General features: G+C 39.8%; 2 protein-coding genes across 2 annotated transcripts in view; one reads left to right on the forward strand and one right to left on the reverse strand.

Annotated features, from left to right (window-relative positions):
- Positions 1–4,941, forward strand: part of LOC149273394 (ADAMTS-like protein 5) — a 55,434-nt gene extending 50,493 nt beyond the window's left edge. The window contains exons 9-11 of the mRNA XM_089506358.1: positions 2,828–2,899; positions 3,033–3,330; positions 4,884–4,941. Of these exons, the coding sequence (XP_089362484.1) occupies positions 2,828–2,899; positions 3,033–3,330; positions 4,884–4,941 (428 nt within the window). The remainder of the gene's footprint in view (positions 1–2,827; positions 2,900–3,032; positions 3,331–4,883) is intronic.
- A 3,201-nt stretch (positions 4,942–8,142) lies between these two features.
- LOC149273395 (serine incorporator 4-like) lies at positions 8,143–24,332 on the reverse strand. Its single transcript, XM_089506359.1, has 12 exons — positions 24,246–24,332; positions 23,746–23,913; positions 22,915–23,093; positions 22,065–22,144; positions 20,824–20,917; positions 17,643–17,854; positions 16,282–16,377; positions 15,671–15,797; positions 13,206–13,278; positions 12,452–12,492; positions 10,468–10,632; positions 8,143–8,356 (listed from the first exon to the last, which is right to left on the reverse strand). The coding sequence occupies exons 1-12, from the start codon at positions 24,330–24,332 to the stop codon at positions 8,143–8,145; spliced, it is 1,536 nt and encodes a 511-aa protein (XP_089362485.1).
- Between the last annotated feature and the right edge of the window lie 1,549 nt (positions 24,333–25,881).

The raw sequence follows: 25,881 nt of genomic DNA on the forward strand, positions 1-25,881 counted from the left end.
TCTCCCTTCACACACTCTTTTCATAGGAATGATTTAGTGCTAGACTCCATTTTTCTTTCATATTTTCTGCTTGAATGAGTGAAAATGTTACCTTTGATCTGTTAGCAGGATATCATTTCAGGAGTGGCAAAGCGAAGACGCAGAACATTATCTGGAAAAAAAAGTCAGGATGTCAGTTATTTGGCAAAAACAGCCTGGCATTGAGCCAAGTGCAGACTTCAACAATTCGGTTCTGTGGTAGAGAGGAATTGGGTGTGTGTGATTCTTTGGACCTTGTTATTTGTTCAGATGGTATTGCAGCAGACTGATACACAGGCTCAACATGTGGGATATAACAGATATATCAGTGTCACATTCGCTGGATGCACTTATGTTGGCTCCACAAAGCTTTTATGTTCACGAGATATTATCTCCCTCTGCCTTCCTTGTTTATTACATTGGAAGAATTTGTGGAGCCATTTGTGGAGTGAACAAGACACCACATTTTAACCAATATCTGCCCCTTGATTTGTCCTGTAAGGATACACCACATCATAGGGGCTTCTTGTGGTTGGCTTTGAAATCTCATTACTGAAGTACTGAGCTTCAAAAGTTCAAAGCAAAACCCTGAATTTTAGAACTTGCGTAAGGTGCCTGAAACTTATACAATCTGGGATCATCTCTGCTTGTTCCAGCAGGGCTGACATTAGAATTTCAAATACAGTACATGAACTATGCCTCCAGCAACCATTTCTACATGAACTTGCTTTCTAATGTAGGGAGGAACCCATGGCAGCGCCTGTACCAGCTAAGCTTCCTGGGCAGTCACCTGTCTAATGAGCACTCCAGTCCTGTTTTCATTTTAAATGCATATTGGAGTCCATTTTGGACACCAGAGCATTCTACTGAATACAAATACAAGCAGGCATTCCTTAGTTATTGGGTTTCTTCTGTCTCTAAACTCCTTCCCAGCTGCTTCTGCTGTGCATTAAGAATATATAATTATCATTGTAGAGACCAGGCCTTCAAGACTGTTTTTAAGTGGGGATTTGGTTCAGGAGCACATGGAGGATTGGTCATCAAAGTTAGTAGGTTTCATTCAAGTAGAGGAACTCTAGTGTGGTGTTAATGTATTTCACATCCAATTCATGGTGGACACTCGGCAGTTGGGCTGAGTGTCCACTCACGCAACAGGCCCAGTATAAACCAGTATGAGAGTACCTAAAGGCATTCTTAATCCTCGTCTTAATATGGCAGCACCGAAATGGAACATCATGCCCAACATTCAGACTACCTATTCAGTAGTGTTTTAAATGGAATGTATGGCCAGTATTTATGTCTTACTTGTATTATTGGACTCGAGATTCATTTGGTTGAATTCTTATTTTACAATGCTTTTAAGTCTTGACTGTGATTTGTAGTTATTTTGGTCTTTGAAGAATGCCTTAGATTTCAGAAAATTCACAAGTTTTTTTACTGATGTCCAAAAATTGGCAATTATTAAGTATTTTCAATATAGAGAGCATGATGGAATCTGTCTTGAAAAACAAGATTGATAGGATATGTCCTTTTGAAGACATCTCGTTTCCTGTTCCTTATGAAAGATCCTGCAATTAGAGACTCTTACTGATCTGACTCGCAGATAGCGTTAAGAATTCCATATCCTATTGATGTCTATCTGGTATTTGAAGATAGCAGTTTTGTTTTTTAAATAAGTGTTGTCTCTATACATAAATTGTGCTGTCATGTGAACCTGAGTAAAAAAATGATCTATGGTTGTACAATGCAAAAAATTAAAAATTTTAAACACAGCTGCATTTATGGATTATTTCAAACACTTGAAATGCAAACATCGTATACATTTTTTGCCATGCTATCATATCTATTTTTCCTGTCTGTTAACACAACTATATTTAGTTGTACAGTGAAAATGCATTCTGCTTCATTCATTTGAACTAAAAAAAGGAAAAACAAATTATTCACCTACCTAACCTTAGCAGAAAATTGGTGTTTAAAGGTACAGGAATGGCCGTTTTCCCCCAGGCATTAAGGAGGTTGTGTTTGCCTCACCAATAACTTTATTTACTTATAGTACCCATAAAAACACCACCTGTTTAATCCCCAGTGCCTTTGCCCCTAGTGACCGGGTAAAAGAACTCTGCCAGCTTTCATTTGGCATAATGGCCGCTTAGTCCAGTGGCATATTCAGGTTTAGGCCTACAGGTCCAGGGAGGAGACCACAAAATAAGGAGCCTGATTGCTCCCTGTATTGCCACTACTCAAAGGGCCAGTTAAATAGGATATTGCTGATCTCCCTAACTGGCCCATTAACATGATGGAGTGCTGTGCTGAGTTGAAACGGTCTAAGCTCCAGTGTTACTTCATGCTTTGTCCATTTTACATAGCATGTAACATCCTGCTAATATTATGGTCAAGCCATGTGCCAAACACCTCTTCACTGCGAAATAGAAATTGCATGTTCTGGTTAAATCAGCGTAAGACTGTTGGAACATTGGTCTACCAAGAGGACCACTGTTTTGACTATCCTGTCCAAATCAGACAGTTGGCAGCTATGCTTTTACCATCCATTGTGTTCAGAGGTTGGGTCACTTTTTCATAACTACAGCTCTGCTAATCTTTCTTACATAGCTGATCCTTTATTAACATTGTTTTCCAGCGGTTCACCTTAGCAACCTCCAAAACAAACCCTTTTTCCAGGGTAGTCATTTTTTTCTGTTTTGACTGTAAAAGGATAAAGCTTGCAAGATATTTCCACTTGATAACAAAACACAATAAAAAAAGGATCAAGCATGTGAGCAATCACCAAATTCCATTTTTCTAATTGCAGATAAATGTGGAAAGTGCAGAAAAGTCAAAGGACGGCAAAACAAAATCAAGCAGTATTGTCAGAAGGACTTTGGTAAGTAATTCTGATTTCTCTTTTTTGCTCTGCCAGCAGAAGACCAAACAGTGTCTGGCTGCAGCATTAAAAGGCAGAATGTCCTAGAAACACCTGACATTTTCTGTGGCTTATTTTTTATTTTATTTCATAGTTTTCCGAGGAAGAGTTTTGAACAAAAGGATTGTCGGAAGGGAAACATGTTACGATATCCAAGTGATAATGACATACAAGAACAATTTCCCCATCCTGAGGCGGGAGTACATCTGGGTCCCCAACACTTGTGATTGTCCAAATCTGCTGGAGAAAAGGGAATACATAATAATGGCGAGAAGGCATGTTAATTACGAACAGACACTAAACAGGATATTGCTGGAGACACATAGTTTTGTACGGCCTTACAGACCAAAGGAACACAAGCTGTTAAGGGATCTTGATCAAGAATGTGCCAAGTATGGATACCAAATAAATTCAAAGCAGAACCTCTAAGTCTTTCTAAGGGAGATGGTTGCACATAAGGACGCCATAAATAATTCTTAAATAACTTCTTTGCTTAACTACCTACTGTCTGCCCCACTTGGAACAGTTTGGTAAAGGAATGTGCCAGTGATGTTTCCAGGGATTAACCCTGCTAATGCCAGGTGAAATCATTCTTTGTTGACCAAGGCACCAGTTGCCCAATTGACAAAAAGAGTTTCAGGATCACATTTTATTACAGAAGCGCAAAGAACCCTGAGGCTCGTTCTTTAGAGGCACTGTCACCTCTAACATTGCTACAATAACCAGTAGAGCGTTAAAACAGCCTACGCGCTTTAGTATTTTTTTTTAAATAGTTCAGCAGTTTTCCAAATGGTTATAAACACAGGTTTGCAATAACTCCTGGCATTTCCCAGCATATACCTGACCCCCTCTTCCTAACTGTATCCTGATTTGTAACAGATGCTGGAATCATGAAAGTGGAGGGGGGGTTAATAAGTGCCATAATATAATTAGCGGCAATGGTATTTTGTTTTCTTAAACATATTTTATTAAGACTATCTTAAAAACTGCTGAATGGTTTAAAAATGTTGATGAAACAAAGAGGCTGTTTTTCATCCTCTGCTCTCTCACGTCTTCACAGTATGTTTCATGGCTAGAATGGTTATTTTTTTTAAGCATTTGTATAAAATATATCAATCTATATTTATATTTAACAATGAAATCACAGAGGTACCTATACTGTGTGCATAATTTATTTTCACCAGCTTGCAAAATGAACTCTAAATTTAGTACAAGAGTCACACACAGGTGTGCAAGAGTTTCTATATTTATACAGGGTGGTATGTACATAAGGCGTGTAAGTTTTGGTATTTGTGCGAATGTCGATGTACAGATAATGTTTATGGAGCATTTAATAAAACATGTCAACAAACGAACGTGAAGATCTGTTCAATATAAATCCAAGTCATGGGGAAAAAAATCCTGCTTTTCCTTTTTTTTTTACCTTTCTGAGGATTACTCATGGTGTGAAATGTTTCTGAAATGCTAATGTTACTTTTATTGCACATCTGACTTTTAGTAGATAAAAACAGTTACAAGAAGTCTAGTCGCACTTGGCCATGCCAACGGCTTTGTGTAAGCCAGGATATTAAGAATAATTTCTAGTTGTTAATGTTTTGCAGACACGTTCTTTAATAAATTACGACAGAAATGCAAAATATTCATTATAACAAAAAGTGTAACATTATGTTCATAGACAAGACATGGGAATTAAGCTATAATGACCTTAAAGGACTGGTAGCGTGGGTTATGACAGCGTCAGGTGTCTTGCAGCCACGTGGATGGGGTAATAGCTCTACCATGTTTAGAACAACTAGATGAATATGGTTACATATTAATAGTTATTGTACTAGACATGCAAAGATAACACTAACGATCACTTTCAGGTCTCCCTGTCTGCCCCCAAAAGAAATGAAGCCAACTATATTGGTTAAAAACTAGATTAAAATCTCTTTTTGCCTTTTAGGGACATTTACATAGAAGACCGAGTCCCTGCAGAGAAGTTTCCACTTGCAAAAAGTTAAATTAATTGAACAAAAGGATTAACCACAGTTGGAACATTAGGAAATTAGCTACTGCATTATTTTGATGGGGGATCCCTTGCCATCGCGATTAACTGTATTGAATGCAACTATTTTGAAATCAATAGCATCCTTTTTTTGTGATATATTTTTAGCTATATTTTTTAGACCTACCTAATTGCGTATGGCTGTGACACTAGATGTGGCTTTTGTCAGTGTACTCTGTCCCTCTACAGTGTAGACTCTGGTAATAACAGCTGTATGATCTGTCCCAAAGTTTCAGGCTTTCATAATGAATGTGAACATAATACAGGGGTGTCCAAGTTTTTTCTGCAGTGGGCCACTTCATCAGAATTGTATCCGTGCGAGGGCCGCACTCATTTTTCACTGAGAGAAAATATGGCCTTTAATAAGATATGCAGATTAAAATAAAGTAAATGACACAAAACCTTTACTTTTCTCTCACTGAATTCTGGGCCTACAAATTCAGGATTCTGGATAAGTAAAAATAAAATAGTTCTATTTATTTTAGGGATGCACTAAAATGAAAATTCTGGACCAAAACCAAAAATTCAGGGTTCACTTAGCCGAAACTGAAAATGAACCCCCACACACTTTTAATAAAAGTAAGTTACACACCAAAATTGTACAAAAAAATGATATATTATGATTGTTAACAGCAATCTCAGGCATACCCAGATTCCAGCATGTACTGGTTGGCTGGGCATTGTATTTTTTGTCCAATTTTAGTGTGTAACCACGCTTTTATTAAAAGTAACACACCACAATTGGACAAAAAAAATCAACAATATGACTTGGCATGATAGGAGTGTGATTGCTAACAGCAAACACACTCTTTTTATACCCAGGCAACCAGTGAATGCTGGAACCTAGGCATGATGAGACTGTGATTGCTGTTAGCAGATTGCTGTTAGCAATCACACTCCTATCATCCCAAGTCAGCCAATACATGCTGGTACGGGGTGGCTGTGAGTGCACACCCCATACTGCTGGCAGCCTCAATACACAAGGGGGCAGCTAGCCAGGTTTCAGCATGTACTGGCTGACTTGGCATGATAGGAGTGTGATTGCTAACAGCAAACACACTCTTTTTATACCCAGGCAACCAGTAAATGCTGGAACCTAGGCATGATGGGACTGTGATTGCTGTTAGCAGATTGCTGTTAGCAATCACACTCCTATCATCCCAAGTCAGCCAGTACATGCTGGTACAGGGTGGCTGTAAGTGCAGACCCCATACTACTGGCCGCATCAATACACAAGGGGGGCAGCTAGCCAGGTTTCAGCATGTACTGGCTGACTTGGCATGATAGGAGTGTGATTGCTAACAGCAATCATAGTCCCATCATGCCTAGGTTCCAGCACTTACACATCCATGCTATCACACACACACAAATTCATTCATTGACAGATTCATTCCCTCAATCAGACATACTCATTCACACAACCTACCCCATCCCCTTACCTGCTCTACAGCTCTCGATGCCGCTCACAGACTTGAGCAGGGGGCGCGGCCTCCCTCGTTCTCCCCACAGAGGAGGCAGGACTGGAGCAGAGAATAGACCCTCCCACAAGTAAGCAGCAGGGCTCTTAGGATCCTGGCTGCCGATCTCACGCGGGCCACACCTCGAGGTTCCACGGGCCGCATTTGGCCCGCGGGCCGCATGTTGGACCGCCCCTGACATAATATTAGAGTTCGGAAGCTATACAAGGAACCTTTGTACACATCAGCAGCTCTCCTATACGGCTGAGATGTAAATATATATATTTGGGGCTACATGGTAATATTGAAATGCTTTCACACTGTTGGCAGCAGCCGGCTGGCACCCTGCATGTCACTAGACACTAGTAATTTGCACTAATGATATGTTAAAGAGTTGCATGGGTCGCCACTGCCTCACATAATTATTATGATACAAAGCCTAGTGCACTGACAATCTAAGGGAAGGATTACGTAGTATCCCATAGCCCCCTTATTTGCACTGCCAACCATCCCTCAAATTGGACATTCCCTTCTTCCCTGTACTATGAAGAATTAGTTGGAGTAATTTTAATTTGGATCTAGCCTGACCTTGCCAGTCAAGGTAAATCCTTTGAAGGATTTATGCTTAAGGCTTTTATGGGACACTTCAGGTAGCTTCATTGCAGTAATCTCATTATGTATAGACGAACGCAGAGGTATGCAGACTGCACAGCTTGGATGCAAGTTCTATTGTGTTGCCTGCAGGGCTTAGTCCCAAAATATGTTCTCTATAAAAGCTGTTTGGTATTTAGGGCTGCTAAAACAAAGCATTGGAAACACTAAAATAGTTAATAGTTGACACCGTTCACAGTAATCTACGCTTAACAAGTACACAGGGCAGTTTTATACAAAATAACCTTTTGTAAGGAAGTGTCATTCAGTCCTGGGGGATTGACTGGCTTTTCCAAGGGTCAGCATAGGAATGTCAGTTCATTAGAGATTTTTCTTAGCACTGGCTTTCTGATGCTTAACCCAGCGAGCTTTGCAGTGGCCAGGAACACTGTGATCAGTAGCGGTCCTTTCTGCACCAGCAGCTCCATATTGCACTGTTCACAGAGCTGGGTGTACTTTAGGGAACAATGTCAGGGAATCAAAAGTAGTCCTTTGTAATGGTTGCTATAACTTCTTTCACATCCTGGTAGTCCCTGTTCCTGTTGACAAAAATCATACGCAATAGTATTGTCCTTAGGGAACAGAGCCTCATGACAATGACCCTTCTATAGCGTGTGCCTAAGTGGACTTATTGGAAACGTTCACTTCTACAAAATATATCAATCTGATGTAATGCTATTGCACACACATTAGTGCTATATTTATTTGATAGTCTGCAGGCAGCCAGAACCAGCAGGAGATGTATTTAGAAGTACGTAGTCATCTATTGCAAAATGTCTCCCAAAGTGCGTATGCATCTTGCAACAACATTTCTGAATATGTAGCACCTCAATGTGCCATCAAAGTCTATTCAACATGGGGAGCACCACTGCCCCACCGCTTCATTTTCACCCGACAATTTTCTAAGCCAGTTCATAATAAAGTTATGGTTTTTACTGTTCCCAATTCTTGCTCACTATCCTCTGGCAGTATTTCACTCCTAAACATTGTTGCCAGAGCGGAAGCTTATGGTAATGACATGTTACGTCCGTGTGTTCGAGAAAATGCCATCATTTTGAGACAGTCACTCTTCTGAAAGCTCTTTTTCGCAGGATATGTTTTGGTGGACCGTTCCTGCGTGTCTGACTTGATCCAGCAAAACAAGCAGGTGCCAAAAGTATCCACAAATAAAGTAGGATGCAGGTCCAGCAAGATGCCACCTTGATATAGAATGTCGGCCAACTGCCATGGGTGAAGATTGTCTCCAGTGATGCATTTTCATAGCTTTAAAAGAACAGAAAATACAATGTGACACAAACATTACTTATCGTGATCCTTCAATATTACATATTTTATTTCCCAGCGCTCTTGTGTAAATTAACTACAAGGAGTATAGCCAAACAACAACAGGAAGCCTATGGCCATCTAAATGTTTCACATTTTGGTGTCTGAGGGGGTTATATGATTCTACCTGGTGCTTTGAATGCATTAATAAGTATAGATTTGCTCATACTCGCTGAAATGTGCATAGCAAGTAAAAGACGGGTGAGAAAAGCGAATCCACCCTCCAGATAAATAATTAAACTGGGAGACAGCCAACTCATTTCACGCACTGTATTCTCCCTTTCATGCTGTGCTCTCAGGCAACTTTCAGTAGCTACAAGCTGCTTACGTGAGATACCCGTCCCTACTCCACCTTAAGGAGGTAGAGAAAAGTATTCTATCCAATATACATATAGCTTACAGGAAACAAAACACTTATTAAAGTGAAAACCCGTCTTCTCGCTAAAGGGAGAGTTGTAGTTTAAACTTTGGTGACCTTCATTTTCAATCCTTGGCTTCCGTATGCACTGTGAGAGGCCTATAGCGATTAAATCAATGAGAGTCCATTAAATTATGCATTGTGTGCTGCCTACCAATGCCCCTTCACAGTCACAACTCTCCAATCTGATCTCTGTAAGACTTATCTTGCAGCATCAGGGAAAATCTTGATATCCGCACCCATCCACGGCTAACAATGTCTAACCTGTTTTAGCAAAGGCTCCCTATTTTATGTCTATGCTTTATCCACAATGGTCTTCTTTACAGGACATAGAGCACCCCAGGCCACGTGTAGTCAAATGGGTCTGTTAAGTTTCTTCTGATTACCACTTCAATACACATTTTTGACAGATGTGACATTTCTGAGTGACAAACTGCTTGTGTTGAATAACAGAAATAATATTTACTGCACTTTTTTTTTTATATTGCAAACCTACAGTTTTCTTCAATGTGCTGCAGCTTTATTGCATTTGTACTTCCGTACAGAAATGACTGCAGTACAACTGGGGTACAGTGAAGTACAAATGCAGTAAAACTGCAGTAAAAGTGCAGTAATACTGCAGTAAAAGTGCAGTAATACTGCAGTAAAAGTGCAGTATTGCAGTTTTTTCATGTCCAAAAAACTGCAGTATTACTTCAGAAAAACTGCAGTATTTTTTTTGTAAGGGTCAGATCGCCGACCACCCTAGTCATGGTTAATAGAATAGCTTGTTTTGGTTAGTGTCTGCGCTAAGGGGGGCATTACTGCTGCTTTTAACATTTTAATTCACTAGAAGTCACACACATTTTTGTATCACAGTTATGCCGTTACCACTAACAGGGCTGAAGCAAGTCACACGTAAGGAATGTTTCCTGGTAATTATACATAACAAATAATTTAATACACCTAGAACACAGATATGTGTACAGACCTGATGCGTAAAATGGGACCACCAGGAGGCAAACGATTTCTCACTGCTAGTGAATCATCTGGAACTCAATGGTTTAGTAATAGTATCTTTAAAGTGCACACATAATGCACCATAATGGTTCTGCTACCACCCTGAAAGCTGCCTCTACCCACATCTCCTAGCCAAAAATATCTAGTATGATTGAAAAAATATCACTCCTGGTGACCTTCCAAACTAATGCACACATTCTTTTATACAACGGAGGTTATGCTGAAAACGTGATTCTGCCGCTATTGCCCCTTCTTCGTATCTGCTCCACAAATAAAATATAATCATAATAATAAGAAGAAGAAGAATAATTACAGGGTTTCAGACGAGTTATACCACGGATATCCAAGGACACACTACTATGACTATGCGTGTATATGCACAGTGCATATATATTCTGTTTATTCTAAGGATTACTGTGCCTTTAAAATTCCTGACATGACTAGAATTACATAAGCCCTAACTGCATGGCCATTACATACAAAGGGTGCGTTACTAACTATGCTAAACAAGAGTAGAGGGAGGCTCCTAGATTCTGGGTAGGGGTATTGTAAATCATAGGCACTTATTAGTAAACAGAGCCCTAGTGCTGCAGAGAATACACATTAAGCACCTGGGAATGTTCAGAATGCGCACCTGAACCAGTTGGTGAGCGTCATCATCACGTAGAGCGAGGCGAGGACAAAAACAAAGTGGAAGAAGGAGTAGCTGTAAATAACACGCTCGTGCTCATCGTGGATCACCGTCTGCCCACCGCTGTTATCCTCATTTTCATCACAGCTCCGGTCCCCTGCCAGATCCGGTACAAACAGTGGTTAGCAGGTGTGCTTATATGATATTTCTGAAGAAAATCACATACCGGCATAGAGAATCACAGCACAAAAGTTAATCTAAGATAACATTACTTGGCCTGAAAACAGCTATTCTGATATATTCCACAAGCATGCTCAAAGATGTTGTTCATGAATTGCACTCTGGAGTTGAGGACTGCATCGGGATGTGGGTACTGCGGGACCTGTCCAAAAACTTGCGGGTGTTTTTTAGGAGTTGTGGGCGGGAGCGGGCGGTCAGATAATGTACCTGCGGGTCACAGTAATCTGTCAGGGTTCGGCGACCCGATGCGGTACCCGCCGGGGTCCGGCGACCCGATGCGGTCTCTTACCTGGATGCCCGCTACCCGCGGGCATCGGATCCAGCAGGTGTCCTACCGGCCTCTCCACTCGACCGCGCCCTCTATTAACTTTATTGTTCCCCGAACAAGGTTCGCGGGAGCTCGCCGCTGTAGCCTCCCGCTCGGGGGCGGAGCTTCCCCCGAGCGGCAAGTTTAAAACCAAGCACTGAGCTTTGCTCAGTGCTCAGTTATTGTGCTTCCCTGCTACATCCTGAGTGCGCCTTTCTAGTAATTCTCCGTGTACCTACCTGGCTTCCCTTTGACCACGCTCCTGCCTGACCCTTATCTACTAAACGGTTCGTGATTCCTGGCTCTCCTTTGACTACGGCTTTGCCTGACCCTTTTGTACCTCGTTGCCCGCTCGTGTACCGTGCCTCGGCTTGTGTCCTGACTTTGGCTCGTCTGCTCCTCCTGTACCTCGTGGCCCGCCTGTGTACCGTACCTCGGCGTTTCCTGACAGCGTTGTTGGCCTTATCTGCTAAGCGCCTCTGCCTGCATATTGAGCTCTGCTCCCTATTGAACTTGTCCTTTCTGATTCCTGCTCCTGACATAATCCCGCGCACTCGTATGAACGAGTACGCGTGATTGAGGGAATGAATGAGTATCTTTGAATGATTAGTATCTGTGAATGAGGGAATGAATGAGCATCTGTGAATGAGGGAATTCAATTCTTCTCTAAAAGCTGTTACAGAATGTTCGCCGGGAGTGGGCGGATTGGACACATATGTTGTGGGAGTGGAACACACACGTTGCGGGAGCTGGCGGTAATGGTCAGAAAATCAGCGGCAGCGGGCGGGAGCTACTCTTTTCTAGATCTGTCAATGTATTCATTACTCTGAATGTGTAATCACAGAAAAAAAATGAACAAGCTTTTTTAGTTACTATAACAACAATCTATTAGTTCTTGTGTCACATGACAAGCATTCCCTAAAAAATTTATAAATGAGGTAACCTTTTAAATGATAAAATATTTATTTCTGGAAAGTGTCTGGGCCTTTGACGGTATTATAAATGGTGTGTCTAATGCTATACTCGATTATACATTTGTTAAACTAAGCAGAACAGAACATCGTTAAGCTCTCACCACATATATGAGATGGTCATTTATTACCATACATAATAACTAAAATAAAAAATTCCCTAAAAAAAATCTAACTATTATGAATTATGTGTCTATGTGAGTAACACGGATATTTACATGATAGTCTCACTTTAAATAGATACATCCTTATAGGTTCTCATAGGGTAGAGTAAGGACCAACCAGCTAGAACATCAGTTTTAAAGGCAGCTCCATTACATTACATATACTTAGAGTGCCGGCGGATTCCGTAGCACTATTACAGTAGGGGGGACACTAAAGATTAACAACAACATTAAAACTGACAATATGCAATTACACAATTGTTCTTAACGCAAACATGAACATCACGCATGATCCCTCACCTCCTTCCTCGTCCTCTTCTGGACAACAGAAACAACAGGATGCTTTCTGTGATTAAAACAAATAATTATTGTTTTTCATGTTTCGCAACAAAAATGACTGACATTATGTAGGGTGAAGGACTGAAGCCAACTCTTGTCTCAACTGTCCTGAAGATAGGTCCTTGAGTAAAAAGACAAAAAATCACTAGAGCTGCTTACAGTATTTCTGCACCAGCCAACAGTGTGATTTATACCCACACATAGTATACAACCAGGGGCGCTATCAGAAATCTGTGGCCCCCGGGTCCATACATACAGTGATTTTTCCAGACCAAATGAGATATCCACTCAATTAACATCTTGAGACACTCCTGCCTCATCACTCTGTGTACTTACACAGTTCATGGACATTATATTGAACAGACCACGCTGTATATGTAAAAGTACATAAATTACATTGGATATTAGAGACAGGCAGGTATCTGGTGTGCCTGTGGAGGCGGAAGGATGGGTCAAACAAAGTTTATTCTAAAATGCAATGCAGTTATAGGTATTTCTGGTTGAGTTCTTCTCTATCTCAATACTATATTTCACGCTGATCTGAACTTCCCATGAACTTTAAAATATTAGATATTGAGCGCATCTAATTCTCATCTACCAGGAAGGAAATGCAGGCAAGGTAATTCTGCTTAAAAACTTTGTTGCATAAACTGTCCAAATCAGAATTATAACCAACAAGACGGACGGTAATTGTAGAAAGAAATGTTATATTCCACCGACCTGGAACTCATAGGTGTAGACCTTAATCATCCACATTGGACCAAACATTTCTGCAAGATAGGAGGCTTCATTACTGCAAAATAAATAAGTAAAAGCTCATTTTAGTCTTGTTTAGAAATGCACTAGAAATTTATGGCATAATCATTTTTTCAGCTAGATATCTTTCTTATGTTGTAAAATTCCTTTTTTTAATGGGCATTCAAACTGTGTGATTGGACGTCTGCCCAAAGACCTGATCAACAAGATACACGCCACACAGACACGACATCTTGGGCTCAGATCTGGTTGTGATAAAGCAATTTCCAGAGCAGAATAATTTTATGCCATCAGTTATTCCCACAACGTATATGACTTTATGGCTTTCATTCTGTTAGACATTATGGATGAACACAATGCTTCATTCCTTGTTTAATTCTTCATATATTTATGTGTACTGCAATTATTTTTTCATGAAAAACGTAGAATTAATAAGTTATAACTGGGAACACTGTTTCTTCTTAAAGAAGACAGAGGAATTGGTGTCATAAAAAAGTGAAACTTGGGAAGTATAATATGACATCATAACTTCCTTATGCTAAGTCCACCGCTTGTGACTATATACAAATTATTATTATTACTCGTCTCCATTTATTTCGTAGTAAAGTATAAAATGCAATTATAATTTACACCCTAAGCTAAAGGGAAATTGAAGTTTCCCAAAATAAGATAAGATGGGGGCATTAAACTAGAGATTTTATATATAATGTCTTAATTTTAGTGTGGAATGAGAAGCCTTATAATCTGATCTTCCTTTCTACAAGTTTCCAGTAAATTGTACTACATTGACCGAAAAAACAATTATGAAATAACAGCTCGCTGTGGAATTTAAGAGGAGTAGATTAGATTTGAACCGGTTATAAATTTGGGAGTTGGCAGTGTAATGATTGCTGGCTTGAATATTTATTATCTGAACAAGAGACCACTGAGGTCCTAAAAGCTTATGTGACACTACATTTATTTTTCTATGATTTGGGAGCAGGCAGGAGACGTCTTGGGGTGAACCCGATCCCCTTTTTAGCTGGCTACAGTAAATGGTTTGGGTGCATAACAATTTACAAATATTTACAGCGTGTAGACTTAGCACACGGCCATAAGTAGACGGGCGGTGAAGAATAGAATGAGAGAGGGCAGCTGCCACTGGCCCCTGTGCTTTGAACGTCTAAATCTTTGGCTTAATTAAGACAAATACTTAGCATAGTCAGAGACTCAGCCATTCCACTAGCTTTCCATGCTGCTGTGTTTATGACCTTTTACTTCTTTCCACTCCAGGCTTAGTAGGATTTCATAACACTATGATTTGCAACAGCTGGCAAACAATGCTGTGGTGAATGAGATAATCATACATATTTTTCATGCGTTCTCCATGTTTAGGTTCCGTATTTACTGCATACTCCCCCCCCCCCCCCGGCTTCCACTCCCTACATCTGCACTCCACGACGGTCACCTGTAGTTTGATGAATGTCGGGCTACACATAAAATTACAGCCTGATCCAAAACACAAAAGCAATGCAATACTGAAGATCATACATTGGTTGCATTACAGAGATATAACTTTATGATGAATCCAGGTCACCCATTTATAGGTTTCTCCATGTCATTTTCCGAGGGGGCACCAGCAGCTGCTTTATCTGTTTATATAGTAGTGTCAGCCCTGGTCTAAACATAGAATATTTTTGTAAACTTTTAGCAATAGTTATGCTGTGGCTCTATTGGCATGCATAACTAGAGAAAAAATAACTCCGCTATTAACCCCCCCCAGGATGTAGTAGTGCCACATACACACTTACAACTCAAGCTTCCATATATCATAACATTTTATACCGCTAGATGCATTAGTTATGTTTCAGCTGGATAAGCTTCACCGTGTTCTGAGCATCTGATCACCTCTGTGGTTCAAGTCACCATAAAATATACCATAAGGGTTAGGCATAAAATGCAATATTATTGCAAAGAATGAAAATGGGTCTTATTACATCACCAACCAATGCAATGTTCGTGATAACTGGGCCACTCCATTGGTTGCTATGTTCAGATCACATTTCAAACTATATATCAGAATCACATTTTAAAACCCACTTTGTATTTAGTGTATTAATGTATCTGAATAGGAGAGATGCCTGTGCTCATGCTGGGATATACAATACGTGTGTCCTGTCCAGGCATGAAGCAGCACACCACTGGTATAAAACATGCATTGGGCTTTTGGTTTCCCATGTGTGTTAAAGTGTATAGGGGGGCAGTTAGGTTGAAGGGGGTCACTCTAATTACCGGACATTACACATGCTAAAGCTGAGTGGAAGAACTAAAGAAAACATTATTATAATCATCATACCCTATAAATGAGTTGCAATTTTTTACATAATTAAACAATTAAAAACAAGACTCTGTAATGGAGTGTGTGCTCATACGAGGGTACATCTACCTACCATGCGAACAAGACACACGCATACATAATGGCTGCTCCCATAATGGCTATAGATGCGTCTTCTGTTTGCAGTCCGTCTCGGCTGATGCTCGGATAGCAGACTATGAGATTTTCCCCTTTGTACTGTACTGCACCAAAAACCCAAAAAAACGGAGCAGTCATAAATGCCCAGGTTGGACAACAATAAGAAACAACAAATAAGAAACAACAAATAAGATGCAATAAAAGTATCAATGTAGGGGAATTATTTAATAGGGTTAATTTCAGACTTCAAAAGTCATTAAAAGGACACTGTATCTGCGACATAAAATAATGTTGTTGGCCCATTATAGTGTGTAGTCGATATAAACTATAGTAAACTATAACTACAGGCTATAATGGGAAACCATTTCACCAGAAACATTTCCATAATAAAAATGCGTAGAAAAGGTACATAGGAGGCTAGCAGTGGATCTGATCTCATTATTAAGAGGCATTTTCCTGTTCCCACATGCGAAGGTTGATGTGAGGACACAAAAAGGGAAACCTAAATAAACGTGGAATGAGGTTGACTGATAGGCTACATTCCCTGGAACACCTTTTGTTTTTCTTACAAGCAGGTTTTTCACTGACCTCTTTCTGGAGGACGGCTTGACAGGGCTGAAAAGGTGAGGTAGGTGACATAGCAGCTGATGATGGAGGCCTGAAGCAATCCGGAACGCGGCTGCTCTGAGGGACAAGAGATTGAGATTCTTCAACAGACGCGTAAATAGAACAGCTAATGAGATCCAGGTGTTTCCTCAACCTAATTTTCGCCATTGAATTTTATGTGGGCCAATAGTTCTAGTAATAGAATAATGACAGTGCAGCATGTTCTGTAACAGCTCTAGGGAATCGATCATGATTATTCCGTATAGCTTTACAGTGGATCAATCGTCAGAAGATGATCTAGTTTTTCAAGTGTCCATCACTACATAAGTGGTGAAATTTTTTTTACTCTAATAAAGGAATGCTCTACTTATGTCCCCATTTTCCCCAAAACACACCATATTGGTGTAACATAATGATAAATCGTATGTTTGACACACTAAGACCATTCAGGACAAGAATGTTTGGCATATAAAAAACATGAAAGCAGATTCCTATGAACACTGAAAATACTGGTTTTATGGGGCTCATCTTATTTTATTTACTTTGCTGCCAGACAAAATCATCATAAATTAAGATGAATCACAGCGGGCGTCTTTATGGAGACATAAGAATTTAATCTTTATACCGAACTGTAATTATATAAATAAAAAGATTAAGTAGCTCCCTCACTAGTATCACTTCCTGAATATATAATGTACAAAGAACTTCATTGCAAAGGTCCTGTGAAACCCTGATACCTAACACTATTTATAACAATTACTGGGATTATGATGAATATATATTGCCTATTTCAATTTGGAACCACCATGAGTCTTTGGTTCATGTTGATACATTTTATTGGGCCAACATAGAAAAGAATTTAAATTTACATAGGTTTTCAGGACCTTAGAGGTCTCTTGTTCAGATGGAAACCTCAAGGTCTCAATGTTGGACCAATAAAAGGTGTCAATTTCTATTAGAGTATCCATTTTACTCTTGGGCTAATATTTTTTTTCCATTTTTTACACCATTAGAAGACTTTTTAGTCTTCTAATGGTGTAAAAAATGGAAATGGTTTTGTAACCATACAAAAAGATATCTAGTTAAACTAAATATTCTAGTTGAACACCTCTGATTATATGATATTACGATATTAAGAGAATGATTCGTTTGTTGTGATGTATCGGTTTCCATTCACTCTAAATGAAATGGCCAGTGGCTTATCCATCTAATGTATTGGTTGGTTTCTTTTACCAATTTCTATATTTCCTAAACTGCTTCACGTGTTGGATAATTTCTTACAGCTATATAAATAAATGGTAATAATAAACCAGATATAATAATAATGCTGCATGCAGTCTTACTGAGCTGTACACATGGAGTCACGGAAATGAAGGACATGACTATGCACAAGATGATGTTCATGAAGATCAGCCCTTTGTTAAGCAGACATCCAGCTGGGTGAGTGAAGTAAGTATATAGGAAATAGAAGGCCACCGAGGCCATGGAATAAAAGAGCAAGGTGGTCACCAGAACAGCAATATACCATCTCTTGTCTTTAGATGCCCCCGTGAGCCTGGGAAAAAGGAGAGAAGTGTTTGAAGACCAATTGCCCGGAATGAATAACCCAGACAGCGCACAGATTTTAATGTTCTTTATTGTAGACAAAAGCACTTCTGCATGTATAATTCTGCAGAGAAATACATACTTTGATGTGAAGGCACCACTGATGTATTCATAGACAGTAAATATTAAGCGCTAGGCTCCAACCAAGCTCCTGATGAAGCCTCCAATGAGGTGACACACATGTAAGATTGTAGATAAGATAGAGTTTTTTGCTACATTTTTAGATCCTTTGGGTCAAGTAGAACCAATCATTCCAGCAGTGATGGGAGAAAGTTACTTATTGCTACACGTTTTTTGGGGTCAGAGGAGAGTATAGGATTAAGGGGAGAGCCTTGAGTTCCTGGGAGCGTATTTAGGTTTCTCTGTATTTTTAACATACATTCTTTTTATATAGTTTGGTGATCCATTGTTTGGTTCTTTTAATAGACCAATAGAATTTATGCTTTAGTCTTTGTGGATTATAAAGGCTTTTGTGATGTGACGTACATGACAGTATAAAGGGAATATGCTAACCTAGCTTGGTTTCTTTGATTTCAGTAAAATGTATTTTTCTCAAGCTGTAGATTTTCTGACACGTGGAGAGAACGGCCCCTTGATGTATCAGCGAACGTTTTGAGTCACTTAGCCCCCAAACAAGGAGGAAGTGTTGACAGCATCTGTGTTGTCTCTTTTCCACTCATTACCCTTCCTATACAATTACTGATATTTCTGTCCTCAAGAAATGCTCAATATGTGTTAAGTGATATAGCATTCCCAATTTAATCATATCTCAGGAATTCTGACCTTGCAATTGGCGTTCGAAAAAAACCCCCAAGAAATGCATTTCTTACAGCACCAGAAAAAAATGTGGCACAGTGTTTTAACCATTTAGATGGCTTATTCAAGACTTTCATTGCACTGTAAAGAAATTGCTAGAATATGTAATTTTGCAATTCTGAAAAAAAAAAGACTGCAGTCTTTTGCATCACAATATTGTAGCAGGATATTTCAATGCAAATGTTTTAAACCTTTGCTGGGCAAAACATTAACAATTATACAGAATGCATAATGTGGCATGTGCTTGGACCAGTTGTTGTGTGTACACAGACCTACCGGTACAGCGTGCATCATCCTTATCTATCCAGTACATGTTACCTTGCAGCTTTCATGTTCATGATTGCCAACTGACCAACCCTGGACTGTCTACACTAATAACAAAATAACTTGATCGTCACATTCCCTCAATCACCCATACTTGTTCTTACACCCTTCCCCACCCCCTTACCTGCACTGCTTATCTCTTGGTGCTGCTCCCAGACTTCCGCAGGGGCCGCTGCTTCCCTCTGCGTTGTTCGCACTCTGTGCGAGCAACTTCTATGGTACTGCACAGGGGAAGCTGTAACGGAGCAGGGTCATGTGACGTGATGTAAGTTCACGTGACTCCGCTGGGTTCCTGCTTCCCTGGGGGTACAAAAAACACTGCTCTCACAGTGTGTGGGAGCAACGCACAGGTAAGCAGCAGGGCCCTTGCGATCCTGCAATTGTGGTTGCTATGGGGTTTTGCCCCGCACCAAAGACGGCCCTGGCGGTCGTGCGGACGCATCGGCTACTTCAGTGCGTGCCCGGCCCAGCGGAGGGCCAGCCTGGGCCTATTTTCAGGTAGGGGCCTGGAGCTGCAGCTCCATCAGCCCCTACATTAATCCGTCCCTGACAACAATGTATTATGGTATATGTACAGCACTGCAGAATATGATGATGCTATATAAAATAATAAACAATAATAATATAAACACCCACTTCCTTATTCAGGTCTTCAAGTCCTTTAAGAAGGGTCAAGAGTTTAGAGGTTCACCGGGGTTACTATTACCGTATTTGCTCGATTATAAGACGAGGTTTTTTCCAGAAAAAAACTTCTGAAAAACCGACCTCGTCTTATAATCGAGGTCGTCTTGTAATCAGGCCTCAGATCATCCCCCACGATACCTCACAATTCCATCGACAGCCGCCGCCGCCGTATCAGCTGCAGCCACCGCCGCCGCTTCTGTATTTGCGGCAGCTGCCGCCGCCGCCGCCGTTTCTGTATTCACGGCAGCCGTCGCCGTTTCTGTATTCGCGGGAGCCGCCAACTCCGTATCCGCGGCAGCCGCCGCCTCCGCCTCCGTAATCCGCGGCAGCAGCCGCCGCCTCCGTAATCCGCGGCTTCAGCATCCTCCGATGCGGCCGAATCGGAAGCTGTGACCATAACAGATGCGCGGGTCACGTGGGTCGCGCTGTTCTCACCTGACCCAGCTTCGTTTTTTACGTTTTGTGCCTATGATTCTATGCAAATCAGTCCTACCTGACAGTCTGTGCTCCTGTTCACAATTTGTGAAGAGGAGCATAGACTGTCAGGTAGGAATGATTTGCATAGCTGGTTCAATTAGGGGCACAACCTAGTGAACTACATTTCCCATGATTCCCAGACCCCTTTAAGCGTGACTGAGGAGCATGGGACATGTTGATGGGACAAGTTGATGGGACATGTTGATGGGACATATAGATCTGCTATTCCCACTGACAGGTGAGAAAGAAAAAAGAAAAAAACACAAAAACAGTGGTTTTGATTTTTTTCCCATTAGGGTCGTCTTATATTCAGGCCTTTTCTTTTTTTCCCCAATAAGATCCAAAATTTGAGGGGTCGTCTTATAATCGAGCAAATACGGTATTTATTGTTTGATAGCGCCATCATATATTCTGCAACACTGTACAATGGGTACACAGGACAAGTAGTATATAACATAACAAACAGACATACATAACAGACAGATTAATTCTTCCATAGGATTCTTCTTATCATTTAGGTTTACAAATATGAGCTGTACCAGAAATAGTCGTTGTTAGGGAAGCAATTTACGGGGTCAATGGATTATTTGAATATTCAAGGTCTGTAAAAAGTCTTACCAGTTCTTGTTCCATGTATGAGCAAAAGCTGTTATGAGAATCAATTGGATGAGGACGAATGAGAAACCTCCACACATGCCGACATAGTGCCATGCTGTAGGGACAAAAGCAGTGCAAGTTATAGGATGCAAGTACATTTTTTCACTTTTTTTGCCACTCCAAGATTTTACTGGACTATTGGAGTAAAGTTTTTCCAAGCACCACAACTGGTTATATGAATGTAAAAAATGTAGCGCAAATCCTTACGATAATTAAATTACAATTTATTTAAATTATGGGAGAACATCCAATCTACAGTTTTAAAATGTTGGTGCTTTTTCCCCTTTAATTTAATAGTTCATGAACAAGAATAAAAGGACTTTGAAAGAGTACACCTCTTACATTTATACTTGCTTCCCCCTAATTAGTGGATTAACTATTAGGAATACGCTGCCCCCTAGTGGCAAAATTAGACAGTGGTAATTTGCACTAGATGGGGTTTCAACATAATCATAGCTGTGCTGTTAAATTGTAATTTTCTTTGTGGAATATTTGTGAATAAAAAGATTGTTAAAATAAATAAATACATTCAAGTTGGGATGCAAAGTTTAGGAAGTATATTTGACGAGGATCTATCACTTTGAACATTGTTTGTTTTAATGGACTATCCATTTTAACCTGAGTTTTCATTAAAAGTGTTGAGGATCAAACAAAGGGGTAAGAGGAGAAAGGGGTTAGGGTTGTCACTGTTAATAGTCATAGATTTACAAGAAAAGGCAAAAGAGGGCTGAAAACTAAGAACATATATATATATATATATATATATATACGTAAATACAGTAAAACTGATAGTGGCACTGTAAAATGTATGGTTTTTGTAATCCAAGGTATTTAATCCTTCACTGTTCAGGAAAAACATGGAACCAAATGGGACCAACAAAGCTCGACACAGATGTAAAAGATGTATGTGGTTTCTAAAGCCTCCAGATAACATTGAGTTAGGATTTTTTCTAATGTGGAAGACTTGCCCTGTGGTATATAAAGAATACATTTTCGCTGGCAACCAAATCCGTTTTTGGAAAGTAAAACTCTTGTGGTTTGTTTCAGACGCATGTAAAATAGGTAACAACTGGTTGGAGAGACTTGGCAGTCATCGTAGTGGCACAGGGCCCTATTGTAACCCTATATGTAGGCTTTTTCTAATAGGGTTCCTATGATCCACCCCTGATGGATGCAGACTGACAGGTAATGCGTTCTCTTACCTCTTATAAATGAATCAGTGGGGAGGAAGAATGCTGCAACACACATTCCAACCAGAATCAGGAACTTTAAAAACCAGAACCTGAGAAAAGACCAAATTATTATGATCACAGTCTTGAAAAAGAAAATATGAGATTTCTACAAATGAAAATTACTGTGAAAAAATATTTTTTTCCTTGCTTCATACAAACTAACCTAAGAAGACGGGATGTGGAAGTGTAGGGATATAAATATAAAATGTATAACTTCTTTTATCTTTTTGTAGCTCCCAGGGAGAAGACTGAATGGGATCATGTAGTGGATCAGAGATGTAGGAGGTCCTTCCTATATGCTTATTGACACTTTTTTTACTAATTTCCTTTCTTCCTTCTCTACCCAAAAGTGCAAAATTTCAAGTTATAATTTAAACATGGCATAGAAGGGTATTACTGAATGGAATGTAAAATAATGTTAAAGGTGGTAGTACTAATTAATTATGCATTTACCCCAGCTGGGTGTAATAAGTCAATTCTCTTTGCAAAGATATACCTAATTCTAAAGGTCAGGGGTAAATGGCCAGCGCAGGTGTTTGATGTCATGTAGTAACCATGATTTCTAATCACTACATCCTAAGACCGATAACATAACTATCAATCTCAGCATGCAAACCGCCAGTTGATCTGTGGTTCCTACTATTGTAACTATAAATTAAGTCGGTTTTGGACCAAAGATAAATGTAAAACTGTTGGATAAAGAGATAAACAGATACAGAGATGTGACTTGTGTAACTCATCCTTGTGGGAAAATAATGAATACAAATTAAAAAAAAATTCCTATTAAATATATATAAATCAATTACTGTGATGAATTTACCCATTGTGGACCATTGCCCTAAATTCCTGTGTAGATTTCACATTTACAAGGAAAACAGCCTGGATGAAATAGAAAGAAGCAGTCCCAAAGCAGACTCTGTACACAGCAGTGTACCCTACAAGAATATCGCAATCTGCTCCTCCGGGAAGGTATTTGCATAGGAGTGAAAACCAAGGCACCTGTAGTTAAACAAAAATATAATAATTACAGCTTGCCAATAGTGGTAAGCATCAATGTATGTATTTGACTGTCAATCTACTATTCCTGTGCATTCTTTTCTCTTTTAACAATATATGTGTATATTATTAGGAACTCGCAGATGGCCATTCCCAAGACATAACTAAAAAAATTGCTAATTAAAATGTAAGCATGTCGATTTCCTAAATCCATTTCTATGGGATGGTTTTGCTAGAAAAGACATGCATTGGTTTATGCATGACCAATGAGCTGCTTGCTGATGAGCATACCTGGGACTTCTCCAGGTTTGACCATGAGTCTCCAGGTTAAGGCCTGGTTCTCTGTGTCTCCGGCTCGTTTTCTTCCTCCTCTGAGCCGGGGAATAGTGACTGGCCATGCCCACACCCCACCCATGTTCTGGCAATAATCAGTGGTGATATGGGTGTCTGAGTATGGGCTCCTGGAGCTCTTTGGGCCCTGGACAGTTGACCCTTTTGGGTATCGTAAAGACAGTCCTGCTTGCAGCAAGCATAACATCTTTTGGATAATATATTTAACTAAATGTTCAGGAATATTTAAAGTAATATCTCTCTATAATACCCTGAAATGTGTATACTAATATTATATCATTGTTATTGTAATTTCCACACTTACATTTTCCTTGACAGCTTCTGACACCTTTCTAGATAGCATGAGGCAACAGACTGTGGAGGCCATAATATGGAAGAAGGTGTAGAGAAGCCTGGTGCCTGTGGACACTTTAATGCTAGGAAAACATTGGCAGCAGAGAGAACACGGTGACGGCCCACAGCAGCAGCATATCTGGATGTCATAACAAACAAATAGTCATCACCTCATCTGTAACAGCTCATATTGGGCATACATTAATAATAAAGTAATCAGGCCGTATAGTAGGACAGAATCCCCAATATGTATGCTTACCCATAAGGCAATCACGGTATTAATTTAGGCACCTGGTAATGGCTAGTTTCAGCCAAAGGTCACTTTTTGTTGAAAAATGAGAATGTTTTGAGCTTTTGTTAAGGGAAGTAGACAGTTCTAATTATCTAACCACAATAACTTGGTATATTTCAGACCGAAACATAGTAGTTTTCTAATATGTACTTATAAATGTAATAAATGATGTGACTAACCTGGTAAGAGACAGAGTCCAGGAAATCTCTGCAAAGCCTGTTTCGCCTCAGGGCTTTCCGAACTTCCGTCTCATCAATTAGCTTCATGATTAGCAATGAACTGAATGCAAGTGATTAAGAATTCAATGTGTGCTGAGCATGTGAAGCCATCTTCCACTGGGAAGACATGTCTCCAACGAAACCATCCCAAAACTGATATAACTCACTACTGCAAATGTTCTTTTCATTGTTGAGCTGTGATACTGATCCACCCAGAAGTACAGCATTCAAAAGCCACGTCTGAAAACATTTTCTACAAAAATCATCCAAGAGACCAAATGTTCAAGATCTAAGCCCAAGGACAAATGTCAGATAGCAATCCCAACTTGTCAAGGATTTATATAGATAGATAGAAAGATAGATAGATAAATATTATTTGTATTGAAACATCACAGTAATAAAATCCATTTAGTTTTACGAAATAAACAAGGGATGTGTTTATGATATTTGAATGATATCTGAGCGATATTCACTTTCCATACGACTCACACCAGACAGATGTTATCATTTTCAGTCTTGAGTTTAAATCCTAACTCGAGATGCATTGAAAGCTCAGAAATGAATGACGTTCCTTTCAGTCCATCGTGGTCCTGCTCGAAATTGGAAGTGCCAAGTTGTTGAATATCCATTGTGTAGAATTCCCTAATTGTCCCAGATCAGGTGGAAAGATGGCGAGAGTCTTGCCAGTCACTGAAACACTGGATTTCTTGGTCGCATTGTTATAGACACCATTGCTAGAGTTACATGATGTATGTTAACATGTCTCCAGATCGGTAGCAGGCAGAGATAACCCTCTGACTGTAGACTCAGCCAGTGTCAAGCCATCTGCACAGGTGGGGGAAGGGGCGTCCAAGGCTCAGTAATAAGAAGGGATTAGAGCAAAGCCATTTAGCTAAATTTTCAAAGGTGCACACAGGGAGTGCACTTGCTTTGGCCCTTAATAATAATATTGGTAAACTACTGGTGTAGCCAAGTCAACTTTCTAAAAACGTAACAATTTAACGGCTTATTAAAAAAGTTTTTTGTGATGGGTACGAAAGTTAATAATAACTGCTAGTCACGGCCAAAAATATAATAGAAAAGCATTTTTAAACTGAGATTAATTAAAATGTCAGATTATTGCTAGCTCCTCTCCTTTTCTTAATGGAACATTTCTAAAATCAAAAGAAGAGGGCAAGAAACTACTGTCGAGGAGACATAAACATATGTAATCTTATTAACTCTCCTTATAGGCAGGATAAGAAAGCAGCGTGCCGCTACAGTGACATCACGGAGAAGATATGAGGACACTGACAAAAGTCTAAAGAAGGTGAGAACAGATACGCAGGATGTAATCCGTCCATTAATGGAACGGGATTAACAGTGAACCTGTTAGATTAGCAAAACGGCTACAATAAATCCCGGCAGGAAGCATCTCAATCCATATTGTTACGATGACGCTTCACACAACGAGCCAGGAAAGAATGCGTATGGACCACTCCAAGTGACCAGTGCTTTTTTTGCCATTTAAGCATTTATTTGTTAAACTATTATTCCCCCATTCCATGTATAGTGTTTTCCGACACAAACTATATAGTGTTTTATTTAAAGAAATATA

Source organism: Sceloporus occidentalis, unplaced genomic scaffold, assembly GCF_023333645.1.
Source record: "Sceloporus occidentalis isolate IW3139 unplaced genomic scaffold, rSceOcc1.0.p SCAF_378, whole genome shotgun sequence".
In the NCBI taxonomy this organism is placed as follows: Eukaryota; Metazoa; Chordata; class Lepidosauria; order Squamata; family Phrynosomatidae; genus Sceloporus; species Sceloporus occidentalis.

Excerpts from the sequence above, each read along its gene's own strand:
- LOC149273395 (XM_089506359.1), bottom strand. The coding sequence starts at position 24,332 with ATGAAGCTAATTGATGAGACGGAAGTTCGGAAAGCCCTGAGGCGAAAC. Across the intron at positions 20,918-22,064 it reads CACTGATTCATTTATAAGAG|CATGGCACTATGTCGGCATG; the intron begins GTAAGAGAACGC and ends TTGTCCCTACAG. Across the intron at positions 15,798-16,281 it reads AAGCCGTCCTCCAGAAAGAG|TACAGTACAAAGGGGAAAAT; the intron begins GTCAGTGAAAAA and ends TTTTTGGTGCAG.